Below are 25,545 nucleotides of genomic sequence, written 5' to 3'. Positions count from 1 at the left end.
CACTGCTCCTTTCACTCCATCAACCGGAACTTTTACATGTTTATTGACGATGCAGGTATTACGTTTCCCGCTATCCCCTCCCTCCTCCCAAACTAACAATGATACTGCTCCATTTTTCCATTTATTTTATAAATCTCTAGATCGAAAGACATGAACTTGCAGGCATGTTACTCTTCCATTCTTGCATTGTTAATCAACTGCATCGCAAAACCCAGTTCTGAGGAAAGGTCACTTTTTTTTCTTCACATGCTGCTAGACCCTCTCAGCTTTTCCAGTAACTTCTGCTTTTGTTCACAAAACTGAACACCTCCACTGAAATTTGCCTCATGCGTTCAGTCGCTTCAGTCCACGTGACTAAACGTTTACGCGAGGCGGAGTTTCGGTTGGAGTTCGAATGGATACCAGTAACGGACAAAATTTTCAAAAAAAAATTGGGGCGGGGAGAGAGCGGAACGGAATATAATTCACAACGCACACATTACAATGACATATAAATAAAAGACATTACAGTTATCCATCGAGTTTTTTAAATGTATGTTTGTAAGTCACGAGATCGGTAAATGGCCCGATCCAACACTTGATGTAGGCTGGAAGGAAAAGAAAGGGAACACCGAGCTGTTGGTGGCGAGTGGAAGAAGCTGTAGGGTTCGACGTCTTCGTACCTCGGAATTGGTTAATCTCTGATGTTTTGGTTTGACAAAAGCGACATCCGTTTGTTGACAAAGAAACTAAGAGTCTTTAAATACGTATCTAAATATTTACATTTTGAAAAAACAAAACATTTATCGTATACATTTAAAGAAAAACAATCTTCTACGAGGAGGAAGTAGAATTGATCTGCTCAGATTTCAAAAGGTGACATTCGGCTGACAAAAAAAAGATTAAATTCATGGAACGTTACAGTTTGCTCATTTAATTTGGTTTGGGGGGGGGTAGGGGACCGAATGTGACATCAGTCTGCGACGAACGAGGTCACCGATAAAGTAGATATTGCACATTCAGCAAGGTAAATGATTTACCAAAACAATTTGAAATGCACTGAAATCGATTAACTCCCGAGAGACTGGGGCAAGAGAAAAGAAAACAAAAATGCACAGTAAAAATCGGCGAGATCAGCGTGAAAATCGCGTGGCAAAATAGTCAGCAGTCATATGAGCTCTCAATTTACTGAAGACCACAACTTACAAAACCGGTTTGACTTTTTTTTCATCCGTAAATTACATACGGAGGCGTGAAAACTGTGTGCGAGACAATAATCAGCTATCCCCAGGAGTCTCTATACCGCCTTCCTTAGAAACGCTAAGAATTTGAAACACAGGTTGTTCTGCACCTGGTGGAGCTTCTGTTTTTCGCAACTCTTGTTTCCAACATCTGTCTCCACGTAACCTCCTCAGCTCCACTTGACTTTTGCCCATATACTTCATAAGATAACATTTACCAGGACTTATATTTTTTTACAACGACAGCAGTGATTTTGGGATACAGTGAAGTTGTGCTTTTTGGCAGTGAAGCTCAGTGGGGAGGCGTGTTTGAAACCTGATTGGGATTTCTGTATGATTCTGCCACTCCGTGCATGTGACAGGAAAACGTTTGCTTCCTGTGTTTGCTGGTTAGTCTAATGGTGCAATTTACTCTGCGTGTCCTTTCTGGAGGAACTTTTTACACCATTCAGAAGTATTAAAATAACGTTATTGTGCAAATGTCAATGTTTTTATGTATTTAATGTTTAAAAAGATAAAGATGAAACTGAGCAGACAATTCACACTATTTGGAAGTGCCATATTCTGCGTGGTGATATTTTCCTTGTACTTAATGCTCGACCATGTTCAGTTCGATCATCCAAAGAACATGAAGAAAGGAGGGCTATTTCCAAATGTAAGTGTTCATAAACTACTTGTACGTTCATTACTGCTTGTGATCGCTGGGAACAAAGTCCGCGGACTGCAGTATACATTTCCCTTTTTAACAGATTGATAACTTACTTTAGAGTTACTCACGGGTAGAAATTGAAGTCTCTTGTATGTAACTATTTGCTGAAGGCTTTCGTTCTATTTTGTTTTTGTCTTTATTCAAAGATTATATTGTGGTATGAGGGTAGGGTAAGTTTACCCCTGCTTCAAAATTCCCCTCCCCACTTGCTTTTACAGGTGCATTGAAGATTTTTTTGGTTAAGAATTTGTATTTAAATAACGCTATTCACGACGTGCCAAAATACTTTAACAGTCAATTTAAAGATTTTGAAATTTAGCGGAGGAAACAGCCAATTTGTGCAGATGCTCCACACATAGCAATGGGGTAAAGTTTCGATCATCAGTATTTTGGCTAAGTAATTTGGAATAACTCCCAGGTTCTTAAAATTGTGGCATGGAATATTTTTAAAACTACCCGAAATGCAAATAAGGCCTTGATTAACATCACATTTGAAGACAGCACTTAAATTACAGAGAATACTGTAAGTACTGAACTGGCCTGTCACCTCATAATTTTGTGCTCAACTGGAGTGGGATGTGAACCTAGAATCATATGATTGTTGAGAATACTATAACTGAGCCATGATTGACCCAAAATACACAGAAAATGCCTTCTGTTCATGACATTTGAAAAGGAAGCTTTGCTTTTTCTGTCACTTCTGTAGGTGTTCACATCCCTGGTGACAATGGTTCATATGGAAACTGTAGATGTACAAAGGGACCGAGGTGTCCTTGTCAGTAAGTCACTGAATGTGTTCATGTGGTGCATAAAGCTATTAGGAAGGCTAATAGGAAGGTGTTTATTGCAAGAGGATTTGAGTACTTGAGTAATGAAATCTTGTGTTAAAGTCGAGTACTGGGTGCAGTTTTGGGCTTCTTATCTCACAGAAGCTATTACTACTCTACAGAGAGTGCAGCAAAGGTTCATGAGACTTGTTTCTGTGATGGTGAGACTGTCCTATGATGGGAAATTGGACAAACTGAGTTTTTAAAAAAATTCATTCAGGGGATGAGGGCCTCGCTGGTTAGGCAGCATTTATTGCCCATCGCTAATTGCCCAGAGGGCAGTTCAGAGTCAACCACATTGCTGTGGGTCTAGAGTCACATGTAGGCCAGACCAAGTAAGGATGGCAGTTTCCTCTCCTAAAGGACATTAGTGAAACAGATGGGTTTTTCCAACAATCGACAATGGATTCATGGTCATCATTAGATTGTTAATTCCAGATATTTATTGAATTCAAATTCAATCCTCTGTCATGGCGGGATTTGAATGCGGGTTGCCAGAATGTTATCTGGGTCTCTGGATTAATAGTCCAACGATAATACCACTAGCCCATCACCTCCCTTTTCCTGAATTTCAAAGAATGAGAGGTGATCTAATTGAAACCTACAAAATTATGAAAAGGATAGACAGGATAGATGCAGGTAAGATGTATCTCCTGGTTGGTATTGGATTTCTTTTGACTCAGAGTGTTGCGTACCTTTGGAATTCTCTACCACAGAGGGCTATGAAAAGTGATCTTTAAGTATGTTTAATATCGTGGTATCTAGACTCCCATTTAGACTGGACCAGGTAAGGATCGCAGATTTCCTTCCCTGAAAGACATTGGTGGACCAGATAGTCTTTAACAAAAATTGAGGATAGTTTTACCCTAGCTTTTTTTTTGACACTAATTGGATTTAAATCCCATGAGGTGCCATGATGGAATTTTAACCCATATCGCCAGAGTATTAACCAGCCATCTGAGTTATCAGTCCAGTGACATTACCACATTACCACTTTACCACCTTTGCCCAATTATGGATTGTGTACTTACAGGATCAGCAGTATTGGGAAGGAGAAGCTGAATCGGAGGAGTAGTTTTTGCACATTCTGACCTTCCCCGTGTTCACTATTCCTGCAATCATTCTGCATTGTTTTCCTGATGTCAGAAAGATGCTTACATTTGCAATTCATAGAATCATGCAGAAGAGACCCTTCAGAGGCCCATCAAATCTCTACCACCAAAAATACACTGCTACCTATGCTAGTCCCACTATCCCGCACTAGGTCCATAGCCTTAAATTTTTTGACATTTATGTGCTCATTCAAGTACATTTTAAAGATTGTGAGGTTTCCCGCTCAACTACCCTTCCAGGCCGTGCATTCCAGACCCCCCTCAGCCTCTGGGTGAAAAAGCTTTTCCTTAACTTCTCTCTAAACCTCCCACCTTTCCCTTCAAAATTTATGCCCCCTTGTTCTTGACCGTTTGACTAATGGGAACAGGTGCTTTCTATTCATGCTGCTTATGCTCTTCTTAATCTTTATACATCTCTATCGAGTCCCCGTTCAATTTTCTCTGCTGCAAAGAAAACAACCCAAGCTTATCCAGCCTCTCTTCATAGCTGAAATACTCCATCACTGGCAACATTCTGATGAACTCTTTGCATCCCCTCCAGTGCAATCACTTCCTTCCTGTAGTGCAGCTACCAGAACTGCGCACAGTACTCCAGCTGAGGCCTACCAATGCTATGTACAGCTGCAACATGACTCTCTGTCCTTTATAACCTAGGTCACAACTGATAAAGACAAGCATCTCTTATGCCTCCTTAACTACCCTATTAACCTGTCGCCTCACCTTTTGGAATCTGTGGACAAGCACCTTAAGATCCCTCTGACCTTCCTGGTGTTCTGGCATTTATTGGCTATTCCCTTGTCTTTTTCCTTCTTCCACAGTGTATCACCTCACATTTATCAGGGATATATTCCATTTGCCACTGATCTGCCCATCTGATGAATCTGTTTATGCTTTCCTGTAACCCAACACCTTCCTCCTATTGTCAACCAATGGCCAATCTTTGTGTCATCCATTAACTTACTTACCATTCCCCCAAAACCTAATGTATATCATTTATGAATATCATAAATAATCAGTTGTTCAGCCCCACACCATGAAAGAACTGTACTGTATGTAATATTTCTATGGATTTTGAATTTGTTGCCCTTAATTATCTTTGCTCTGATATGGGCTACATTTCGAGGGCAAATATGTCCACTGGCCCTATGTGGTTGAAGAGTAGAAAGACAGACTAGCTATTTACCTTGCCCTTTCAAGAGTTAACAATGTGCACTTAGATGCAAAATCGATGAAAGGTTCTGTGTTCTTGATTCCATTCTGTATTAACTCACAGTTAAAATGATGGTCTCCAATTCATTTTAACAAGCAGAAGTGGAGTTTACATGTATCATAAGGCTGATTCAACAGAAAACAGAATTGCTTGAAACTTAACCTCGTTAATAGAATTTACTGAAACAACAATAACAGCTAAAATAATTGGGGTGGGATCCAGAAAAAAAGGTTCAGCATGAAGGGATGAAAAGCCAAAATTAAAAGAGACAGCAAGGCAGTCAAGCAAACATAGAAATTACAGGCTAGTTAAGGCAAAAAGGAATTTGGCAGGGTTGGATGTTATTTCTTTTAATGCAAGTCTCTTGAACAAAGCAGATGACTTGAGGGCACAAATTAAAACATGGGGTTATGGTATAATTGCTATCACTGAAACATGGTTGAGACAGGGGCAGGATTAGGAGCTCAATATTCCAGATTATAGGATTTTCAGGTGCGACAGGGAAGGAGGTAAAAGAGAAATGATGTGGCAGTATTGATCATGGAATCAATTATTAGCAGTAAGGAGATATGACATTTAGAAAATTCTTCAAATGAAGCTATGTAGGTAGAACTTAAAAACCAAATAGGCCCAAACATATTGCTCGGAGTGTACTGTAGCTTCCTAATAGCCAGAGAGAAATAGAATAGCAGATATGTCAGCAAATTTTAGGGAAGTGTAAAAATAATAGGGCTGTGATACCAGGAGATTTCAACTTGCCCAATATTAACTAGCATTGTCATTGTGTGAACGATTTACAGGGAGCAGAATTCTTAAAATGCATCCAGGCGAGATTTTTAAACTAGTATGTAGAATGACCTACAAGAGAGAGGGTGGTCCAGGACTTAATTTTCGGTAATGAAGCTGGACAAGTGGTTGAAGTGTCAGTGGGGAAATGTTTTTCAGTGAGCAATCACAACTCTGTTAGACTCAAAATTGTTATGGAAATGACCAAGAATGGACTTGAAATCAAAGCCCTCAGCTCAGGTATGATTTGACCAGAGTAGACTCAAAGCAGATGCATTTAGGTAAATCTGTGTCAGAGCAGTGGGATGTAATTGAGAAGGAAATATGGAGAGTACACAGCCAACCTGGTCCCATTAAAATAAAGGATGGACCATCAAATCCTGTGAACCCTACATATCAAGGATTGAATAAAGAGAAAAAGGGACACTTATGGCAGATACCAAGGGCTGAAAACAGTAGAAGTCCTTCAGAATGTGCAAGGGGACACTTAAAAAGGCAATTAGGAGAGCAAAAAGGAGCATGAAAAAATAATGGCAGGTAAGACAAAATCCTACGTTATTTTATAAGTAAATTAAGGATAACTAGCAAAAGAGTAGGGCTGTAATGATAATTTATGTGTCGAGCCAGAAGTCATTGGCCAGGTTCTAAATTAGTATTTTGTCAGTGTTCACTTGAGTGAGACAATATGGGTATAGAAATTGGTGGAAAGAGACTGTGATACAATTTTAAAAATTAGCATAGACAGGAGGTTCTGAGTGGTCTGGCAGTCTTAACAATAGGTAAGTATCCAGGGCTGGATGAAATGTATCTCAGGTTATTGACTGAGGCAAGGAAGGAAATAGCAGGAATGCTGGCAATAATTTTCAGTTCCTTTCTGGCCACCAGAAAGGTGCCAGAGGACTGGAGAACAGCCAATGTGGTACCATCATTCAAGAAGTGACCAAGAGATAAATAAGGAAACTACAGGCCAGTCAATCTAATTTCAGTGGTGGGGAAACTATTGGAAACAATTCTGAGGGACAGAACCCTAAGAGGCAGGGATCCATAAACACACATGAATCTGGTAAGGGGAAGTCATGTCTGACCAACCTGATTGAATTTTTCAAAGGGGTGACCAGGTGTGTAGATGAGGTCCGTGCTTTTGATGTAGTCTACTTGGACTTCAGCAAGGCTTTTAATAAGATCCCATATGGGAGACTGACAGCGAAATTAAGAGCCCATGGAATCCAACGAAATTTGGCTAAATAGATCCATGTTTGGCTGAGTGACAGGTAACAGAGGATGACGGTGGAGGGGTATTTTTAATAGTGGTAGCCTGTGTCCAGTGGAGTTTCACAAGCTTTCAGTATTGGAACCTTTGATGTTTGTTGTATATTTAAACAATTTAGACTTGAATGTCGGAGGATTGATCAGTAAGTTAATGGATGATATGAAAATTGGTGAGATAGTAAATAATGAGGAGGGTAGCTTAGATTACAGGAGGATATAGATAGGCTAGTCAGATGGGCTGATCAGTGGAAAATAGAAATCTGGATACATGTGAGGGGATGCACTTTGGCAAGACAAAAAGGCAAGAGAATAGATGACAAACAGTGTGACCCTGGGAAGCACCAAAGGTCAGAGGGACCTTGTTGTGTATGTACACCGGTCCCTTAAGTTATTAAGATAGGTGGTTAAAAAGAAACATGGTATACTTGCCTTTAGTCAAGGCGTATAGTTTAAGAGCAGGGAGATTATGCTGGAACTATATAAAACATTGGTTAGGCCACCAACAGAGTATTGTGAATTCCAGAACTGCACATATTATAGAAAGAATGTGATAACACTGGAGAGGGTGCAGAGGACATTTAGCAGAATGTTGCCTGGGCTGGAGAGGTTTAGTTATGAAGACAGATTGGGCAGAATGAAGTTGGAGCACAGGAAATTGAGGGCAGGACGTGTTTGATATGTAAAAAATTATGAGAGGTATAGTCACGGTAGACAGGAAGGAACTTTTCCCCTTAGTGGAGGGATCAATGATGGGGCATAGATTTTAAGGTAAGAAGCAGGAGGTTTAGAGGGGACGTGAGGGGTAAAAAAAGTTCATCCGGGAGTTGTGGGAATCTGGAACTCACTCTTGGTTTATCTGTTCATGGACTCATTTCCACGTTCCTGTCTACCTCCTATAATCAATTATTCCCTTATCTTCGAAAAGTCTGTCTCACTCAGAATAAATTCAATGACATAGCCTTCAGTGCTCTCTGAGGAAAAGAATTCTGCAAACTAATGACGCTCTGAGGAGAAAAAAAACCTGTGCTTTTCCACCTTTAAAGAGAAATCCCTTAATCTTAAATTATGTTCCCTAGTTGACGTCTCCCTGACAATACCAAACATCCTCCCAGTAACTAGTAGAAATGATAATTGGCAACATGCTAATGAGCAAATAACCGGTATGTAGAACATGTGACTACCAGCCACTGCCAATTTAACGTACAGTATGTAGTGTGAAGGAATGTAGCTGTGCTTTTCTATAGATTGTTGCAGAGCTTCTGTAACATCTGACTGCTGAACAATCCGGTGCCACATTTCAAACAAGCAGAGCCCATGTCCATTGAACAATTCTGGTGTGATCGGTAGTTTTATATAAGTAAACTCGAAACCACAGCATAGTGATCAATAGTGGATTTACTTGGACAATGCAAATCTGTATGACAAGTCTCAAACAAGATTTGAAATGATACAGAATCTCCACATGCACTGAAACACCAGGAGACCAAAACGTTATACAAATTGCACTGACTGAGTACAAGTTTCGTGCACTGGCTGGATTGGTGGTCCATGTGAGTGCAAAGTCAGTTTTAAATTGACCAATAATATGGCCATCAAAGTCCTCGGGTACCATTTCCCAGACAAAAATGAAAAGCATACAAAATGGGGGGAACATTCAGCTGCAGCTGAATGCAACAGGGAAGGAAAAAAACATCACATCAGCTGCTCCGCTGAATCTTCCCAATGAGTAGCAGGCTATGATTCCCATACACATCAACAACATTTGTAAAAGACAGAGCACCAGAAAGATGATCACCGAACTCCCATCTTAAATTGAAAGACTGGAGACATCCTATGTATATTCAGCCTTTTTAAAGAAAGAATAGAGCTAGCCTTTTTAGATTTACCTGTTGCATAACCGGATAAGTAAATGGTGAAAAGAAAGATTACAAAGTTAATGCTTTGAACCTGTCTCAGGAGGATCAGAAAGACTCTGCTAACGTATGGGATGTGCTGGGAGATGAATGTCCTATAAAAGTGAGCTTCAGAATTCACCATTTGCAGCTGATGTATTACAGACCAGAGCCACAAAATCAGTTAAATCATTTCCATTAATTATGTAGATTAGTAGATGCCCAGTTATCTTGTTCTTATTTATGTGCCACGATAAGGGCTAATTTTTCTCAGAAGCTGAACTCTCTGAATAGATACAGGATATTGTTATATCTCCAATGCTTATCAAAGCTTTTCCATAAAAACCTTGGAGAAAAAGTAAGGTCAGAACATTGAAGCACTTTCAAAAGTTGGCTGAAAATATGAAGCCACTGCAGTGGGACAGTGACAACTACAAGCATTAGAAGCTGTTTCCAGTATCAGTGTATCTGCCAGGATGCAAGCTGTGTTGGTTCACTTGTCAAACGAATCTCAAGAAGTGTCACAAACTATCTTTTAGGTAAATCTGATAGTTGGATCCTGTTGCAGCAGCATGTGTATAGAATTATAGGAAGTATTCCTGGATGTGATACAATGCTGATGATACTCCAGTGATGGGCACAACCATAAAGCAAAACCAAAATTCTCACTCACTGATGGCAGTACTGATCATGAAGGACTTGTCTTCAACAGCAAGAAATTCCAGGTGAACTCAGGCCAGAATAACTTTTTTGGCTCTATCTATTAAAGTACCAGCATCCACCCCAACCAAAGGAAATACTCCCAGGAAACACAGAATTTGCAAAGATGCCTCAGGTTTTTTAACTTCCAAGCACCACATGTACCAATTTTCCCAAATAAAACATTATCATTAAGATGACTCTTGAGGAAGGATTAGTAATGCCTGTTGAATTTTTAAAAACAGGCACTGTCTGGAGAAGTTTGAATTTCATAATGTAACCCAGGGAAAAAGACAGCCTTGGAGGTCGATGCATTTCCAAAAGGGTGTGCATCATGCGAGATTGCAAAACAATTGCATTTGGCTCTAAAAGTTCAATGCAAATGTGATCCAATTATTTGAACGTAGAACATGAAGCACTTGCACTGGTATCAAGAATGACAAGATTCCATATGTACTGCTTCAGTAAATGATGCATTTTGGAAAAATGATGAAAAACTATTGGAAATTACTTGATGCAAACCACTGATGAGTGTACATCCTAGAGTGCAACGATTCCTGGTGAAAGTATGGGTAAAACTTCAATACTCCAAAATCCGTTACATGTTTATTGTGTCATGAACAGACTACCATGTCTGAAAAAGACTGCACGAGTTTCACTGGACTTGTAAATAGATGGTGCAGATGTCGAAGTCGGTATGTTCAAGATAGGCACGATGTGTTTTTGTCAGGACAAATGCTACTAATTTCAGGAATAGCAAATGATCTGACTGAATATGCTGTGGAAAATTATTTTAGAAGGCTGACCTGATGTGGTGCCAGTGCTTTTGGCTATACAATAATGTATTAAATATCTCAAAGAGGAGTAATTTTTAAAGGTAAACTGGTGCTTGTACCCACCGTTCTTTGCCACCACATATTGTCATAATTACATCAGGGACATTTGAGCATAGATTGAACAAAAGACCTGACATGGAATAATGTACTTTGGCCCAAGATCAACAATGATATTGAGAACATTGTAAGGATGTGCATGGCATAATAGAGTGATCAATTATGCAACACATGGAACCCCTACACCCTTAAGCGATGCCATTGTACCTTGGTTTAAAACTAGACATAGTGAAAATTTTCTGCTAATTACTGATACTTTTCTCAGGTTTTACTCATCAGAAAATTGACGGATACTTGAAGTGTATCCCTGGCAGGTGCAACAGATGCAATATTCAGTATCTCCAGTGCAGCTAAAGAGATTAAATCTGACAACAGGCCACAATTTACAGGCAGACCTTTTCAGGAATGTATATGCCAAATGGGGCGTAAACCATGAAATAAACTCGCCATAAGATCTGAAGATCTTACAGAGGTGAATGTTTGTAATGTTAAAGCTGTAATCATGAAATGCAGAGCAACAAACAGAATTTCCTGTATTGTCATGGGCTGGAAATTATACTTAGTACTGAGATGTCCTTCGAATTTTCTGGCAAAAAAGCCACCTACATCCATTCACGTAACCTTGCACACTTTCATTCTTGAGTCAGCCAATCATTCGTGCCTTTTGACATGAGAAATCAACTTGTTTTTCTCTTGGCTGACTTCCCATTCTTCATACTCTGTATTCAGAGTTTCAGATGAATTGAAATTAACAATGTTATCTTGCACCAAGCTTGCCCAAAAGCTCCGTGCTCATTACCTGACATTGTGCAATGCTGTCCTAAAGTCCTTAATTTTAAAATTCTCGTTCTTCTTTCCAAGTGCCTTAATGGCTATGCCACTCCCTATCTGCATGATGCACACTCCTAAACCTTTTGGAAATTCCTCAACATCAAAGACTGGCTCTTTCCCTGGGTCACATATTGTAGAATTCAAATTTCTCCTGACAATGCCTGCTAAAATAATTTGAACAGGTGATATTGATCCTTCCTGGAGTCGTCTGAATGATTCTTTTATCGGGGAGAAAATAGTATGTGTAGTGCTAGGAAGTTTAAAAAATCCAAGGCATCTCTGGAAATCCTTTTTGTACTGTGTTTACTTTGTTTGGGGTGGATGCTGAAAATTGAATAGATAGAGTTGAAAAAGTTAATCTGACCTACATGCATGAAGTAATGCATTTTGAGAGTTCTGGTAAGGGAACGATGTACGCAATGAATGGTATGCCCCTATGGAGTAATGAGAATTCTGAGAAACAAAATGATATTGGTGTACAAGACCATAAAACCCCAGAAAGTGTCAGCATCGGTAGACCACGTGGTGAAGAAGGCATACAGGATGCTTGCCTTCGTTAACCAGGATGTAGAATGTAAGAACAAGAAAACCTTATTACGACTTTATAAAATATTTGTTAAGCCTCAGATGAAATACTGTGTGTAGTTCTGGTTGCCACATGATCAGAAACACATGTTTGCACTGGAGAGGGTGTAGAGGAGATTCACTAGGATGTTGCCTGGGATGAGAAGTCTCAGTTATGAGGAAAGACTGCATAGGCTAGGTTAGATTTTCCTGGAGCAAAGAAAGCTCAAGGAGGATCTGATTGATGTATACAAAACCTATGAGAGGCAGGATAGATAGAATGAATCTCTTCCCCATGGCAGACATGTCTAAAACCAGAGGGCATAAGTTTAAGGTGAGCAGTAAGTGGTTTGAGTCATACTCGACACAGAAGAAAACAGTTGTGGTGTTGGAGGTCAGTTGTGTCAGCTCCAGGGTATCTCTGCAGGAATTCCTCTAGTTAGTGACCTAGGCCCAACCATCTTCAGCTGCTTCATCAATGACCTTCTCTCCATCATACAATCAGAAGTGAGAATATTCTATGATGATTGCACAATGTTAAGCACCATGTCAGACTCCTCAGATGCTGTAGCAGTCCATTTTAAAGTGCAGCAAGACCTGGACACTATCCAGACTTGTGATGAAAAGTGGCAAGTGATGTTTATGTCACACAAATGCCAGGCAACGACCATCTCCAAGAAGAGAGAATCTAACCATTGCGCCATGACATTCAATGACATTGCCATTGTTGAATCATCCAATATCAACAACAAAGGATGCTGGAAATCTGAAACAAAAACAGAAATAGCTTGAGAAGCTCAGCAGATCTGACAGCATCTGTGGAGAGAAAGCAGAGTCAACATTTCAGGTCTACTGACCCTTCTTCAGAACCAAGTCCTGTTCATTGACCAGAAACTGAACTGGAGTTGCCATATAAATACTGTAGCTAAAAGAACAAGTGAGCAGCTAGGAATCCTGCAGTGGGTATTTCACCTGATTCCCAAAGCCTGTCTACCATCTACACTGCTCAAATTAGGAGTGTGATGGAATACTCCCCTCTTGCCTATCTGAGTGCAGCTGTAACAACACTCAAGAAGCTTGACATCATTGACGAGAAAGCAATCTGCTTGATTGGCATCACATCCACCATCAACATCACACCCACCTTCACTGACATTCTGCAGCCGCAGAAGATGTACTACAGAAATTTACCAAAGATCCTTAACAAGTGCCATCCAAACCCATGACCACTACTGCCAGATGGACAAGAGAAACAGATATGTGGATACACCACCACTTGTAAGTTCCCTTCCAAGTCACACACCAATCTGACTTGGAGATATATTGCTGTTCCTTTAATGTTCTTGGATCAAGATCCAAGAAATCCCTCCCTAACACCATTGTGAGTTGGACCAAATGGATTGCAGTGGTTCAGGAGACAGCTTGCCATCACCTTCTCCAAGGTAACTATTGATAAGCAATAAATGCTGGTCCAGCCAGCAAAGCTCACTCTCAATTTATGAATAAATCCCTCTTGCTTCCTGTGAACAAAACTCCACATTTTGTTTTGTTGTCCTAGCTTGAACTAAATCAATTCTCACATATTGTAAGTTGGGATTGTTTACTGCTAATACATCAAACAGGGATCTGTTGCTGAAAAGTGCTGATTCTATGATTCTGTGAACAGTGCTATTGAGGTCTATGGATATCTGGTTTGTTTATATTTTGGAGGAAATTAGATCTGGCAAAGTATTGTAACACCATGCTTCTGTCTGGGAAAAAAAAGATGGACCAATATAAATACACAGACACTGCAAGCCGATGTGAAGACCCAGTGGGTTCTGGGGGCTTGCCAACCTAATACAGACTCATTTTAGGAGCTAAGTAGAAACTTGAAATATTATATTTCACATTTTTTAACATTTTTATCTTGGATAAAAACACAAAATGGGACATTCTGAGAAATGAGAATTGCTTCTTGAGAAACAGAGAAACATAGATGTTGATACTAGATTTTGGTCTTGGTCTGAATAGGATCAGCTGACGCTTTTTCAAGAATAGCAACTATAAAACCTGTTGAGTGAATGATATTGAGTAACATCTTCCCTTTCATTTTGCAGGCACAGCTTTCAATTCTGCATGAAAAGATTGACCACCTAGAACGCCTATTAGCTGAAAACAATGAAATAATTTCAAACATCAGGGACTCTGTTATTAATTTAAGTGAATCTGTGAAAGATAACCAAGGGGACCATGAAACTTCAAATTCAAGTAAAGGACTTTTCTCTAAAGTCTTTGGATCTTCCTCTTCCAGTACTTCAATTGATGCAGAGGATTGTCAGTTTGCCTTGAAGGGCTATGCAAAAGAGTCAAATTTGCAAGTAAGTAACAACTATGTTTTATGGACATACAGCAACTGGATTTGTTTCATTCCAAAGCACTAATTAGTTTCCAACCAATAGCTTGGTTTTGACAGTTTTCAAAATAATTACTAACGGTTTCTCTAAAATGAATCCAGCAAACAGATTACATGCAACCATTGGGGATACAGGACCTGCATTACATGCTGCATAGTTCCTGGCTTCTAACATGATCTTGTAGCCATAGTATTTATGAGGCTAGTCCAGTTCGCTTTCTGGTCAATTATAACTCTCCAGAGTAGTGATAGTGGGAGGTACAAGATGTGGCAGCAATTGAACGTCAAGGGACAATGGTTAAATTCTCTCTAGTTGGAAATGATCATGACTGAATTGCTATCCTGTTCTTTTGTTCCAAATAGAAGGTGGCACAGTGGCTCGGTGCCTGGTGCTGCTACCTTATGGTGCCAGGGGCCAGGGTTCAATTCCAACCTCAAGTGACTGCAGAATTTCACATTCTCCCTGTGTCTGTGTGAGTTTCCTCCCACAGTCCAGGTTAGATGGAATGGCCATGCTAAATTGCCCATAGTGTCTCGGGATAAGTAGGTTAAGTGGATTAGTCATGGGAAATGCAGGGTTACAGCGATAGGGTAGGGAAGTGAGTCTGGGCGGGATGCTCTTTGGAGAGTCAGTGTGGATTTGTTGGGCCAAATGGCCTATTTTCACACTGTATGAATTCTACTGAAGGTGATTAGGCCTGGGATACATTCCTGCTGAGATTTCTGACATCTAACAACAATTGCCATCTTCCTTTGTGTTGGGTATGATTCAAAAAAGCAGACAGTTTTCCTTGATTCCCATTGACCATAGTTTTGCAAGGACTCCTTGATGCAAATGTTACTTACCACTTATAAAGCCAACTTTAGAGTTTGTCCAGGTCTTGCTGCATATGGACATAGAGTACTTCAGTATTTAAGGAGTTGTGGATGGTGCTGAACATTATGCAATCGTTAGCAAACACCCCCACTTCTGACCTGTGATGAAGGGAAGGTTACTGATGGATATGGACTGGATAAACTAATTGACTACCAAACTGTGGAGGATGTGTTTCCAGAGTGACAAAGCGTGTAAAATTCCATTTAGACAACTAAGGTGACAATTTGTCTGACTGTGTTTTTCAGCAAAAAACACTTGACATCAGGTCACACCAATGACATAAAATAATTCTCTTTATTATAACACACTTAACTTTAACAATTGACAGAGAAACGAAAGGATTACAAATGTATTTCTATGTGACTTAAACTGTACCCCTTTATAATGCACACCACACACACGCTTACTCACATTAAGACAGTGAAAAGACAGAAGGTTGACGAACGGTATTCGTGGAAAAAAATAAAGACAGGGAACAAAATTCTGAGGCTTAGAAGTCCAGATTTCAAGGGTGGTTAAATTATCTCTCATAGTTCCTGATGATTTCAGCAATGAAGACAGTAAGTTGTCTGTAAAAAGGATGCTCGTTCTTCACTTCAATAGTTGGCTCAGTGGATCTAGGTCTTTCCTTGTTAATTCCTTGAGAATCTATCTGTTAACTGTCACTAATCGATGCCTTTTTCATGCAACATCTCTACCAATCAGAGTGCATTTGCCAGTGAAAAGCGTTGTCCTGTCATGCAGCATAAATTTTAGTTTTTTTCTTGAATTGATATTCTTATGATATGCCCTGAAGAGAGCAGGGTGAAATGCTTCAACAAAATGTGTGTTCTCAGCAATTCTCAATTCTCAAATCAAATTCTCTGTACTTCCAATCAACTACTTATTTGTCCATTCTGCTAGTTTATTCATATGTTATTTTAATTAGTAGGTGCTTCTCAATATTTGGTGTCATCCACAAACTTAGAACTTTGGATTTTGATTTGAAGGTCAAAATTGCTCCTATATATTGTGAATAGCAATGGTCCCAATTCTGGTCTGTGTGGAACACCATTTCCCATCTGCAGTCACGCTGAACAACTTTACTACCATTGTCTGCTTTCTGTCTTGAGACCAGTTGGCAATCCACTTTGGCTCCAGTTTCTGTGACAGTAGTCATTAGGCTGTTAATGCCACTTTATCGAACATTCTTTGAAAATCCAGATTAGTCATATTTGGTGCATTACGATTGTCTACTCTGAGTTACCTTCTCAAAAAAAATTCAGTTAGGCTACATTAATGTTTGCCAATATTGTGGCCCATTTTGTTTTCCAAATTCTAATCTCAGCCATGCATAATGAGTTTAATGAGTTTTTCTTTAACCTATTACCTCTTGAAAATACTGATGACTTTCTCTATCATTATCTAAAATGCATATTATATGATGTTCTTTATTGCCGAGATATTCCCTGACTTTTACTCCTGTTATTTGTTCTGGTTCAATCCCTACCACTTGATCCAATGGCAAATCTCCATTCGTGTTAAGGAGAAGAGTTGTGTTGGCTCAGAGTTAACAAAAAAGCAAAGAACTACGGATGTTGGAAATTGGAAACAAAATCAGAAATTACTGGAAAAACTCAGGTCAGGCAGCATCTGTGGAGAGAAAGGATAGTTAACATTTCAGGTCCAGTGACCCTCCTTCAGAATTGAAGCTTGAGTTTTTCTGGTAATTTCTGATCTTGGCTCAGAGTTAACTTTGCTTCTGTTTCCACAAATGCTGCCAGACCGGCTGAGTTTCTGTCTGCACTTTATATTTTATTTTGGATCCTTATCATCCGCACTCCTTTGTTTACATTTTACAAATCGTCTCTCTTTTTTGGGTTTTTTTCACGTCTCGAGTCAGAAGGGCCTCCTGTACATTCTGTAGGAACTCCATTTTCTTAAACACTTTTAAGCACTTCTCAACCACTACTATTTCTGTCAATTAATATTAGGTTAGTTAAAATCCACAATATTTTAAATGTAATTCCCTATTTTTTCTGCATATCTCTTTCTTCACCTTCTTCTGTTCAATAAAGGATTAGCTGACATCATGAGTAAACTCTGCCCATCAGGCTATAAGGAAATGTCCCTGGGAGGAGCTAGCCAGTTTTTAGTGTGTGCTTAAGTAACTGTTGTTAGTGTTAACAGCATGTGGCTAAAGTAATAGTAAGTTTTACTTTCCTAAATTGGGTCAGATTCCCCAGAAAACAACATTTACTGCTGTTCGCAGAACAGGCATACAGCATTATAAAACTGTCAATTCTTAGGTGGTCTACACATATAAGTTTGATCCTATATTATCTTCTGTCGCAATCTACACGGATTCTACTTTGATTTTGTTTATAGTGGTGTTCTTTTTCTGTACTAATGTTAAATTTTCTGTTGTTGTCTCTTTATTTCTAATTTATACTAGATGTTGGATATCTACAACATTTTACCTTTTGACAATCCAGATGGTGGAGTTTGGAAACAGGGCTTTGATATCACTTACAATGAAAATGAATGGGATGATGAGCAACTACAAGTCTTTGTTGTACCCCATTCACACAATGATCCTGGTGAGGACAGACATTTTAAGGGTTGGAACTTCCTCATAATTTTATAAAATTAATACACTGTCTAGAAATCATTAAATTAATCATTAGTATTATTTATTTTTTATATTAAGTTAGCTTTCATTTTTCTGCTGAAAAATTAACGTGGTATTTATAATCCTGATTGAAAGCTGTCAAGATTACTAGTAAATCCACTGGGGTGTGTTGTATGACCATTTTGCCATGCATCCTATTCACCAGGATCTGATTACATGTCTGACTCCTAACAGGGTGATAGTGTACGTGTAAATTATCATCTAAAGACCATTTTTTTTTTGGGGGAGTACTGTCGTAAGAATGTTTCCAGAACAAAATATCCATTCCTCACAAAGCTACTGGAATCCTTTAAAGTGGTCAACGAGTTAATATATGACAGTTTTCTGTTGATTTTGAAAACATCCCTTAGCAGTGTTTCACATGCATGTTTCATCAGCATAGAAAGCCAAAGCTTTTTGAATTGATTATAAGTGTTATTAAGGTGAAAGGTAAGGTAAGGGAAGGGAAGGAAAGGGAAGCACCGTTCAAAGGGGGCTCGTTTTCCCTTTTGGAATGGCTGTGTCTGTCCTCCTCTTCTTCCACCTTTCACTGTAGCTCCAAGAAGTTGTTGGAATGCAAAAGCAGTCATGCCCCATTAAGTCTCCTTAGTGTGCTGGGCAAACCTGCTGAGCATAACCGTTAGGTTTCCTGCCCTCAGCAACTTGAGGGAGGTGATGGCACAGTGGTATTGTCACTGAACTGGTAGTCCACAGACCCAAAACATATTCTGGGTATCCGAGTTTGAATCTCACTAGAACAGATCATGGAGTGGAATTTGAATTTAGTAAAGATCTGGAATTCAAATCTAATGATGACTGTAATCTCTTATCGACTGTCGTAAAAACAAACCAACCCACTAATGCCTTTTAGGAAGGAAAAATGGAATCCTTACATGGTCTGGCCTAAATGTGACTCCAGATCCATATTAATGAGTTGATGCTTAATTATCCTCAGAAATATAACTGAATGGCTTTCTAGGCTATCAACTGCTGAAAACCCAAAAAATGATTGCAACAGGATGGACAACCTGGCATCGAATAACATACCAGAAGTGTCAATGGCAAACTCGCCCATGTCAACCCTGCAAAGTCCTCTGTCAGGACATACCCAGCAGAGATGGTGGCACAATGGTATACATTTGAAAGGGAGTTCCAGTGGAGCCCTCATGACTGCATGACTGGACTGCATGATGTATCATGGCATCAGGTCAAAACATGGGCAAGGAAACCTGCTGCTGACAATGACGTAACTCCATCCCCCGCCTCTCCCTTCGGCTAATGAATTGGTACACCTCCGTGTTAGATACCACTTGGATGAACTGAGGATTGCAAGAGTGCAGAATGCCCTCTGGGTAGGTGACTTAAATGTCCACCACTAAGAGTAGTTTGGCATCAGCATTACTGGCTAAGCTGATAGAGTTGTAAAGAACATTGCTGTTAGACTGACTCTGGCAGGTAGTGAGGGAACTAATGAGGCAAAAATGTACTTAACCTCATCCTTACTAATCTGCCTGCTGCAAGATGCAACTGCCCGTGACTTATTGGTCAGTGTGACCACTGTACAGTCCTTAGAGTCAAAAAGTCTCATCTTCACAATGAAATTACCCTTCTTCCATCTTGTTTGGCACTATCTCTGGACTAAATGAGTTAAATTTCAAACAGACCTAACAATTCGAGACTGAGCATCCTCGAGGTGTTGTAGCCCATCAGAAGCAGAATTAGACTTCAACGCAATCTATAACCTCACCGCTTGGCATACTTCTCACTCCACTGTCACCTTCATGCTAGGGCATCAACTCTGGTTCAGTGAAGAATGCAGGAGGACATGTCAGGATCAGCATTGGGCATACCACAAAACAGCACTACTTACATGCCGAGTAGCAAGCAATAGAAAGGCCTTAGTGATGCTATTACCAACAGATCAGGTAAAAGCTCTGCAGTTCTGACTCATCCAACTGTGAGTGGTAGTAGACAATTAAATAGTGCATTGAATAAATATCCCTATACTTGATGACTGGAGAGCCAACACATCAGTGCTAAAGATAAAGCTGAAGCATTTGCTACAATCTTCGCATTGTATACTCCTCTTGTACTCTGCAGTTTTGACATGAAGTTTCCCTTTGTCTTTTTATTTGTCGAAACCTGTACTCTCCCTATTTCCTTCTTGAATGCAGCCCACTGTTCCAATACAGATTTGCCTCAAAGTGTCTTGTTCCAGACAATTCTGGCCAAATCATATCAAATCTTATTAAAATCAGCTGCCTTCTTGTTTAGAACTTTGATTTTATGCCTATTCTTGTCCTTTTCCCAACCAACCTTGAATCTAGCAAAGTTATGATCACTATCTGTAAAATTCTCCTCCACTGATAATTTAACCACTTTCCTGACTTCATTACCTAAAATTAAATCCAGGGCAGCCCCTTCTCTTGTAGGGCCTTCTATGTATCGATTGGGAAAGGTCTTTTGGACGCATTTTAAGAATTCTGCTGGCTCTAAACTTTTCATGCTATGACTGCTGCAGTTAATTAACAAATTTGTTATATTTCTTATGGTATGGAAGGATTTTCTTGTGAGGAGAGATTGAATAGATTGGGCTTTTACTTGTTGGATCTTGGGACAATTAGAGGAGACCTCAGTTAAACATAAGAGATTCATAGGGGACTTAACAGAGTAAATGCAGAGTGTTTGTTTCCCCTTGTTGGAGAATCTAGAACCATTAGACATGTTCTCATAGAATAAGAGTCACCCATTTAAGACAGCTGATAGTATTTTATCTTGGGATGGGATTCTCTGGAATTGTTTACTGCAAAGGGCTGTTAAGGTTGGGCCGTTAAGTACATTTAAGGTTGTGATAGACCAATTTTGAATCAGTAAGGGAATCAAGGTTTGTGGGGGGGAAAGGCAGGAAAGTGGTGTTGAGGATTATCATATCAGCCATGATCTTGTTGAAAAACTGAGCAAATGAGGCTTGATGGGCCAAAAGGCTTATTTGTCCTCCTGTGTCTTATGGAGTGTGGCTCAACAACACTTGAGAAGCTTGACATGATCCATGTTAAGGCAGCCTACTTGATTGATACCAAATCCACAAACGTTCAATTTCTCTACCACCAACATTGAGTAGCTGCAAGGTGTGGAATCTACAAGGAACACTGCAGAAATTGCCAAGGCTGCCTTGCAGCAGCTTCCAAATGAATAACCAATTGGAAGAAGAAAAGCAGCAACTACGTTGGAACACTACCACTTGCAAGTTCCCCTCCATGCCACTCACCATCCTCTTTATGTCTTCAGTGTTGCTGGGTAAGAATTCTGGAACTCCCTCTCCAATGACATTGTGGGTCTGCTGCACCAAATAGACTATAGCTGCTCAAGAAGGCAGCTCACTGTGCAATCTCAAAGGCAATCGAGGACAACCAATAAATGCAGGCCGAGATAGTGATTTATTAACACCTTTGAATGAATAAAATATACTTTGAACATTGTCTATCCTGGCATGTGAAGACTGATTCCAGAGAAACTAACCTAAGTCCAGTGACCTTGAAGGCATGTCAGCAGTACAAGGTTGGATCTGTAAAACTCAACAAGACACAGATACAGTCCTGGTTACCCATTGCATCATGCTTCATTTCCAGCTGTTTATGTTTGTCTTGTCATTGGACCTAGGTAGGTTAGGACGCAAGAATGAGGCTGACAATGCACAGCTCTCCCTCGCTATAAATCAATTTATACGCAAATTATGTTCTTCATGTTTCCGTCTATCATCTGTCACAATTTCCAGAATTATGAGTGAATTATATAACAGCAAGTATGGTTTGACATGAAGCTGTGTACCTGTGCACCAGCATCTCAGGCCATTGTGTTGCTTTATAACTGGAAGGCAGGAGTGGAATTTGGCAGCCTGTTGAACAATTGTGCACTCCTTTTCACAACCACACTCATCACTCCCTAGTGAAAGGAAGGATCTATAAAAGGTGTCCTAAACATTGTCTGCTTCATCTCCCAAGACAGAAGACCTCAGGTTTCAGGGATCCTATCAATATGATCCTAAGTCTATCTCAAAACAAAAAGGAGACAGCAGTAGCCATTGTTGCATGGAATTCATATAACCGGTGTACGATGCCACTATGCCAATTGACCCGCAAGAAGAACTGTCCTTGTTTGTAGAGATTTAACTAGGTAAAATGTCAAGGTTGCTGTGTGACTTGTCTACCTAACAGTGCCAGCTTCAGGATATTGGTGTAGATTACACGTTCTTTTGTAGTGACCGTGGAAACAAAGTGAAGCTAGCATATATTTTGCTGACATGAACTATTCCATCATTAAGTTGACTTGCCTTCCCAAATATACCAATGATAGTTTAATCATACGTTAGGTCCCCTTGCACAAGAGGAGAAATGCTTGTGTTTGTGTGCCCTACTGTGATTAACTCTGATGCAGGCAAGGATGAACACTCCACTCATTGATTGCTACTGTGCCAAAGTCTAACTAGCTAATCATCCTTGGTGTCTCCAATGCAATTGATGGTTGAAATCATAAGGTTTGAGGAGGGATCTTTGAAGGGAAACAGGGTTTTGTCCATTCTAACAGCAATTGTCTCTCCTTTCTGAAGTTGTTTGAGCATGAAGAGAGCTCTCTCAACTCATTTTCAAAACTTTTTTTTTAAAAATTCTGTCATGGACGGTGGGTGCTGCTGGCTGGGCCAGTCTTTATTGCCTATCTTTAGTTGCTATTGAGAAGGTGGAGTTAGTTGTCGTCTTGAACTGCTGCAGTCCATCTACTGTATGTAGACCCACAACGCTGTTGGGGAGAGAATTCCACAATTTTGATCCAACAACATTGAAGGAATGGTGATATATTTCTAAATCAGGATGGTGAGTGTCTTGGAAGGGAACTTGTAGCTAGTGCTGTTCCCAAAATTGTTCACTACTCCAGCGGTGGTCTAACCAGTGCCTCGAATAGTTTTGACAAAACTTCCTATTTTTGTACTCCATACCCTTCAAAGTGAAGGCTAACCTTCCATTTTCCTTCTCTATGACTTGCTGAAATTGTATGCTAGCGTTTTGTGATTTCTCCATGAGGACTCCCAAAAAACTCTCAGTGCTATAGTTTTCTGCAGTCTTTATTTAAATAATATTTAGATTCTCTAATCCTCCTGCTAAAGTGGATAAGTTCAAAACTACTGTGAGGACACAGGAAATAAGAGTATCCCCTCAGGCTTACTCTGCCATTCATTAAGATCAAGACTGATTTAACAAATCAGATACACCTTCTCGTGCAACCCCATATCCTCATTTTTTTAAAAATTTTAAGTATCCAAAAACCCATAAGTCTTTAACTTGAATCCACTCAATGACTGAGAATCCAGTGCCAGTTACAGTCATGAATTCTTAAGCTTTTCATCCTTTGAGTGGGCAAATATCTCATCTAAGTCATAAATAGCTCACCTATTATTCTGCGCCTGGTTCTCAAGTTCCTGATTCCTTAGTGGAAAATGTCCTCCTGGCATCTATCTTGACCATCCTTTTAAGAATTTTATATGTTTTCTCATGGGAAGGCATAACTGATGAGTCTGTGGAATTCTCTGCCATGGAAGTGATTGAGGCCATTACATTGAATGTTTTCAAGAAGGAGTTAGATATAGTTCTTAAGGCTAAAGGAATCAAACTGTATGGGGAGACAGTGAGAATAAGGTAGTGAGCTGGATGATCAGCCATGATAATTTTAAATGGCGGAGCAGTTTCTAGGGCCAAATGGCCTATTCCTGCATCTATTTTCTATGTTTAGATAAGCTACAGATAATGGACAGAAGAGCAGGATTAGCTGAACTGCTCTTACAGAGAGTTCTCATGGACGTGATAGGCAGAATAGCCTCCCGTGTTTCTAGTACTGTAATATGCAGGCTTCATACATCAGTTCCTAATATATTTCTTAATCATTTATTTGCATTACCATCATTAAACTTACTTTATTTTACCCTGCAATGATTGCAGGCTCAAAAGGGCTGAATGGCTTATGCCTGCTCCTATTTTTTCATGCTTCTATGTTTCACTTTTTCTTAACTCGAGAGAAAATAAATCTACTCAATCTTTTCTGATGGCACAATCGCCTTATCCCAGAAGTTAATCTAGCAAATCTTTCTTCCATGCAAGTTTATGTATTTTTGTGGAAGGAGTTCAAAATTGCATGCCGCAGAACTGCCAATTAGGTGTTACATAAATGCAAGTCTTTCCTTCTCGTGGCAGTAAATACAAAGGAATTAATTTGGAGAAAGTGTATGAAAAGTGCCACCTCTTAAAAAGAGTTATTTGTTTCCTGACATTTGAATGAGAGCAAGAAGTTGAAATGTAACCATCTACATTTGCCCTTGAATGAGTATTTAAATTAGTGGCATCTCTGGGGTGTTTGCTGCTCATGGAAGATTCAGGCTGATGCTGCAGTCAGAGTCAAATAGCTTGCAGTGGACAGAGTGAAAGATTCTCTAGAGTTTCAAAGATTGAAAGGTTGTCTAATTGAACCTTAGTAAAAACTTAAAGGAATAAATAGAGTAGATGCAGGTTAGAAGGTTCTTATTGGGGAGTCTGGAACCAGGAAACACAATTTAAAATTAAGGTGGATACCACTTGGGTCCAAGATGAGGAGAATTTTTTTTTACACAGAGATTTGTGAACCTTTGGAGTTCTCTACCACAGAGCGCTATGATTGCTCAGTCTTTGAATATGTTGAAGGTAGAAATTTAATAGATTTCTGATTACCTATGGGCATAGTGTTTTAAAAGGCATTAAAAAGTTCAATTAGCCATGATTGTACTGAATGGCAAGAGCAGACTTGAAGGGCTCATTGGCCTAATGCTATTAAAATGTTCCTTAATGGTTTTCCTGGTGTGCAACTGGGCACATGAGACACACTTGATCAATTCCTTCTTGTTGTAAACCTAGCAATAAAGCTTTGAAAATGTTATTAGTAAATATTAGTAGATAGGCTGAACCTTGGAAGGAGATTTAATTGAAATTAATAACATTTTAAGATACTGATGCTCTTGATTATTTCTAGGTTGGCTGAAAACATTTGATGAATACTACAGAGATCAGACCCAGCATATCCTGAACAACATGGTGGCGAAGTTACAAGAGGATGATCGCAGGAAATTCATTTGGTCTGAGATTTCATACTTTTCAAAGTGGTGGAGCACTATAGATAGCCAGAAGAAAGATGCTGTCAAAAGGTTAACAATTATTAAGAAACTATGTTAGCTTAATGCTATAACATGGCTATAATAATCGGTGTCGGAGCTTCTGAACATTAACCTGTTGCTCTAGACAAAATGTAGTGAAAAATGCAGTTTTTTTTCTACCATTATTATTTCATTAATAGTTTCAAAAATATTAGAAACTACACAACAGATTGCATTTAATACCTCAGCCATGCTCTCCAACTCCATCTCTAAATCCCCATTTTGGTCCCTATTTGCTGTGATTGTTTTGTGCCTTATTGCTATTTCTATGCCTGCAGAACACATTGAATTCCCTTATTGATGTCAGTATATTCACGTATTCTGTCTTTGCTACATTTCCCTTCTAAGCTTTGTATATTCCACCTTTATTCTCATTTGTGTTA

General features: G+C 39.5%; 1 protein-coding gene across 2 annotated transcripts in view; it reads left to right on the top strand.

The window, feature by feature from the left end:
* Positions 1–540: 540 nt before the first annotated feature.
* The window catches only part of man2a1 (mannosidase, alpha, class 2A, member 1), a 166,989-nt gene continuing 141,984 nt past the window's right edge, over positions 541–25,545 (top strand). Inside the window, exons 1-4 of one of the 2 annotated variants that reach the window (XM_048594912.1) lie at positions 541–1,875; positions 14,112–14,372; positions 17,719–17,863; positions 24,982–25,153. In XM_048594912.1, coding sequence (XP_048450869.1) covers positions 1,714–1,875; positions 14,112–14,372; positions 17,719–17,863; positions 24,982–25,153 — 740 coding nt within the window. In that variant the 5' untranslated portion in view covers positions 541–1,713. The remainder of the gene's footprint in view (positions 1,876–14,111; positions 14,373–17,718; positions 17,864–24,981; positions 25,154–25,545) is intronic. The other variant, XM_020537284.2, reaches the window with a different exon arrangement.

Source organism: Rhincodon typus, chromosome 3 (genome assembly GCF_021869965.1).
Source record: "Rhincodon typus isolate 14 chromosome 3, sRhiTyp1.1, whole genome shotgun sequence".
NCBI lineage: Eukaryota > Metazoa > Chordata > Chondrichthyes > Orectolobiformes > Rhincodontidae > Rhincodon > Rhincodon typus.
The sequence above is the reverse complement of the archived record's forward strand: the minus strand, read 5'-3'. Positions and strand labels throughout refer to the sequence as shown.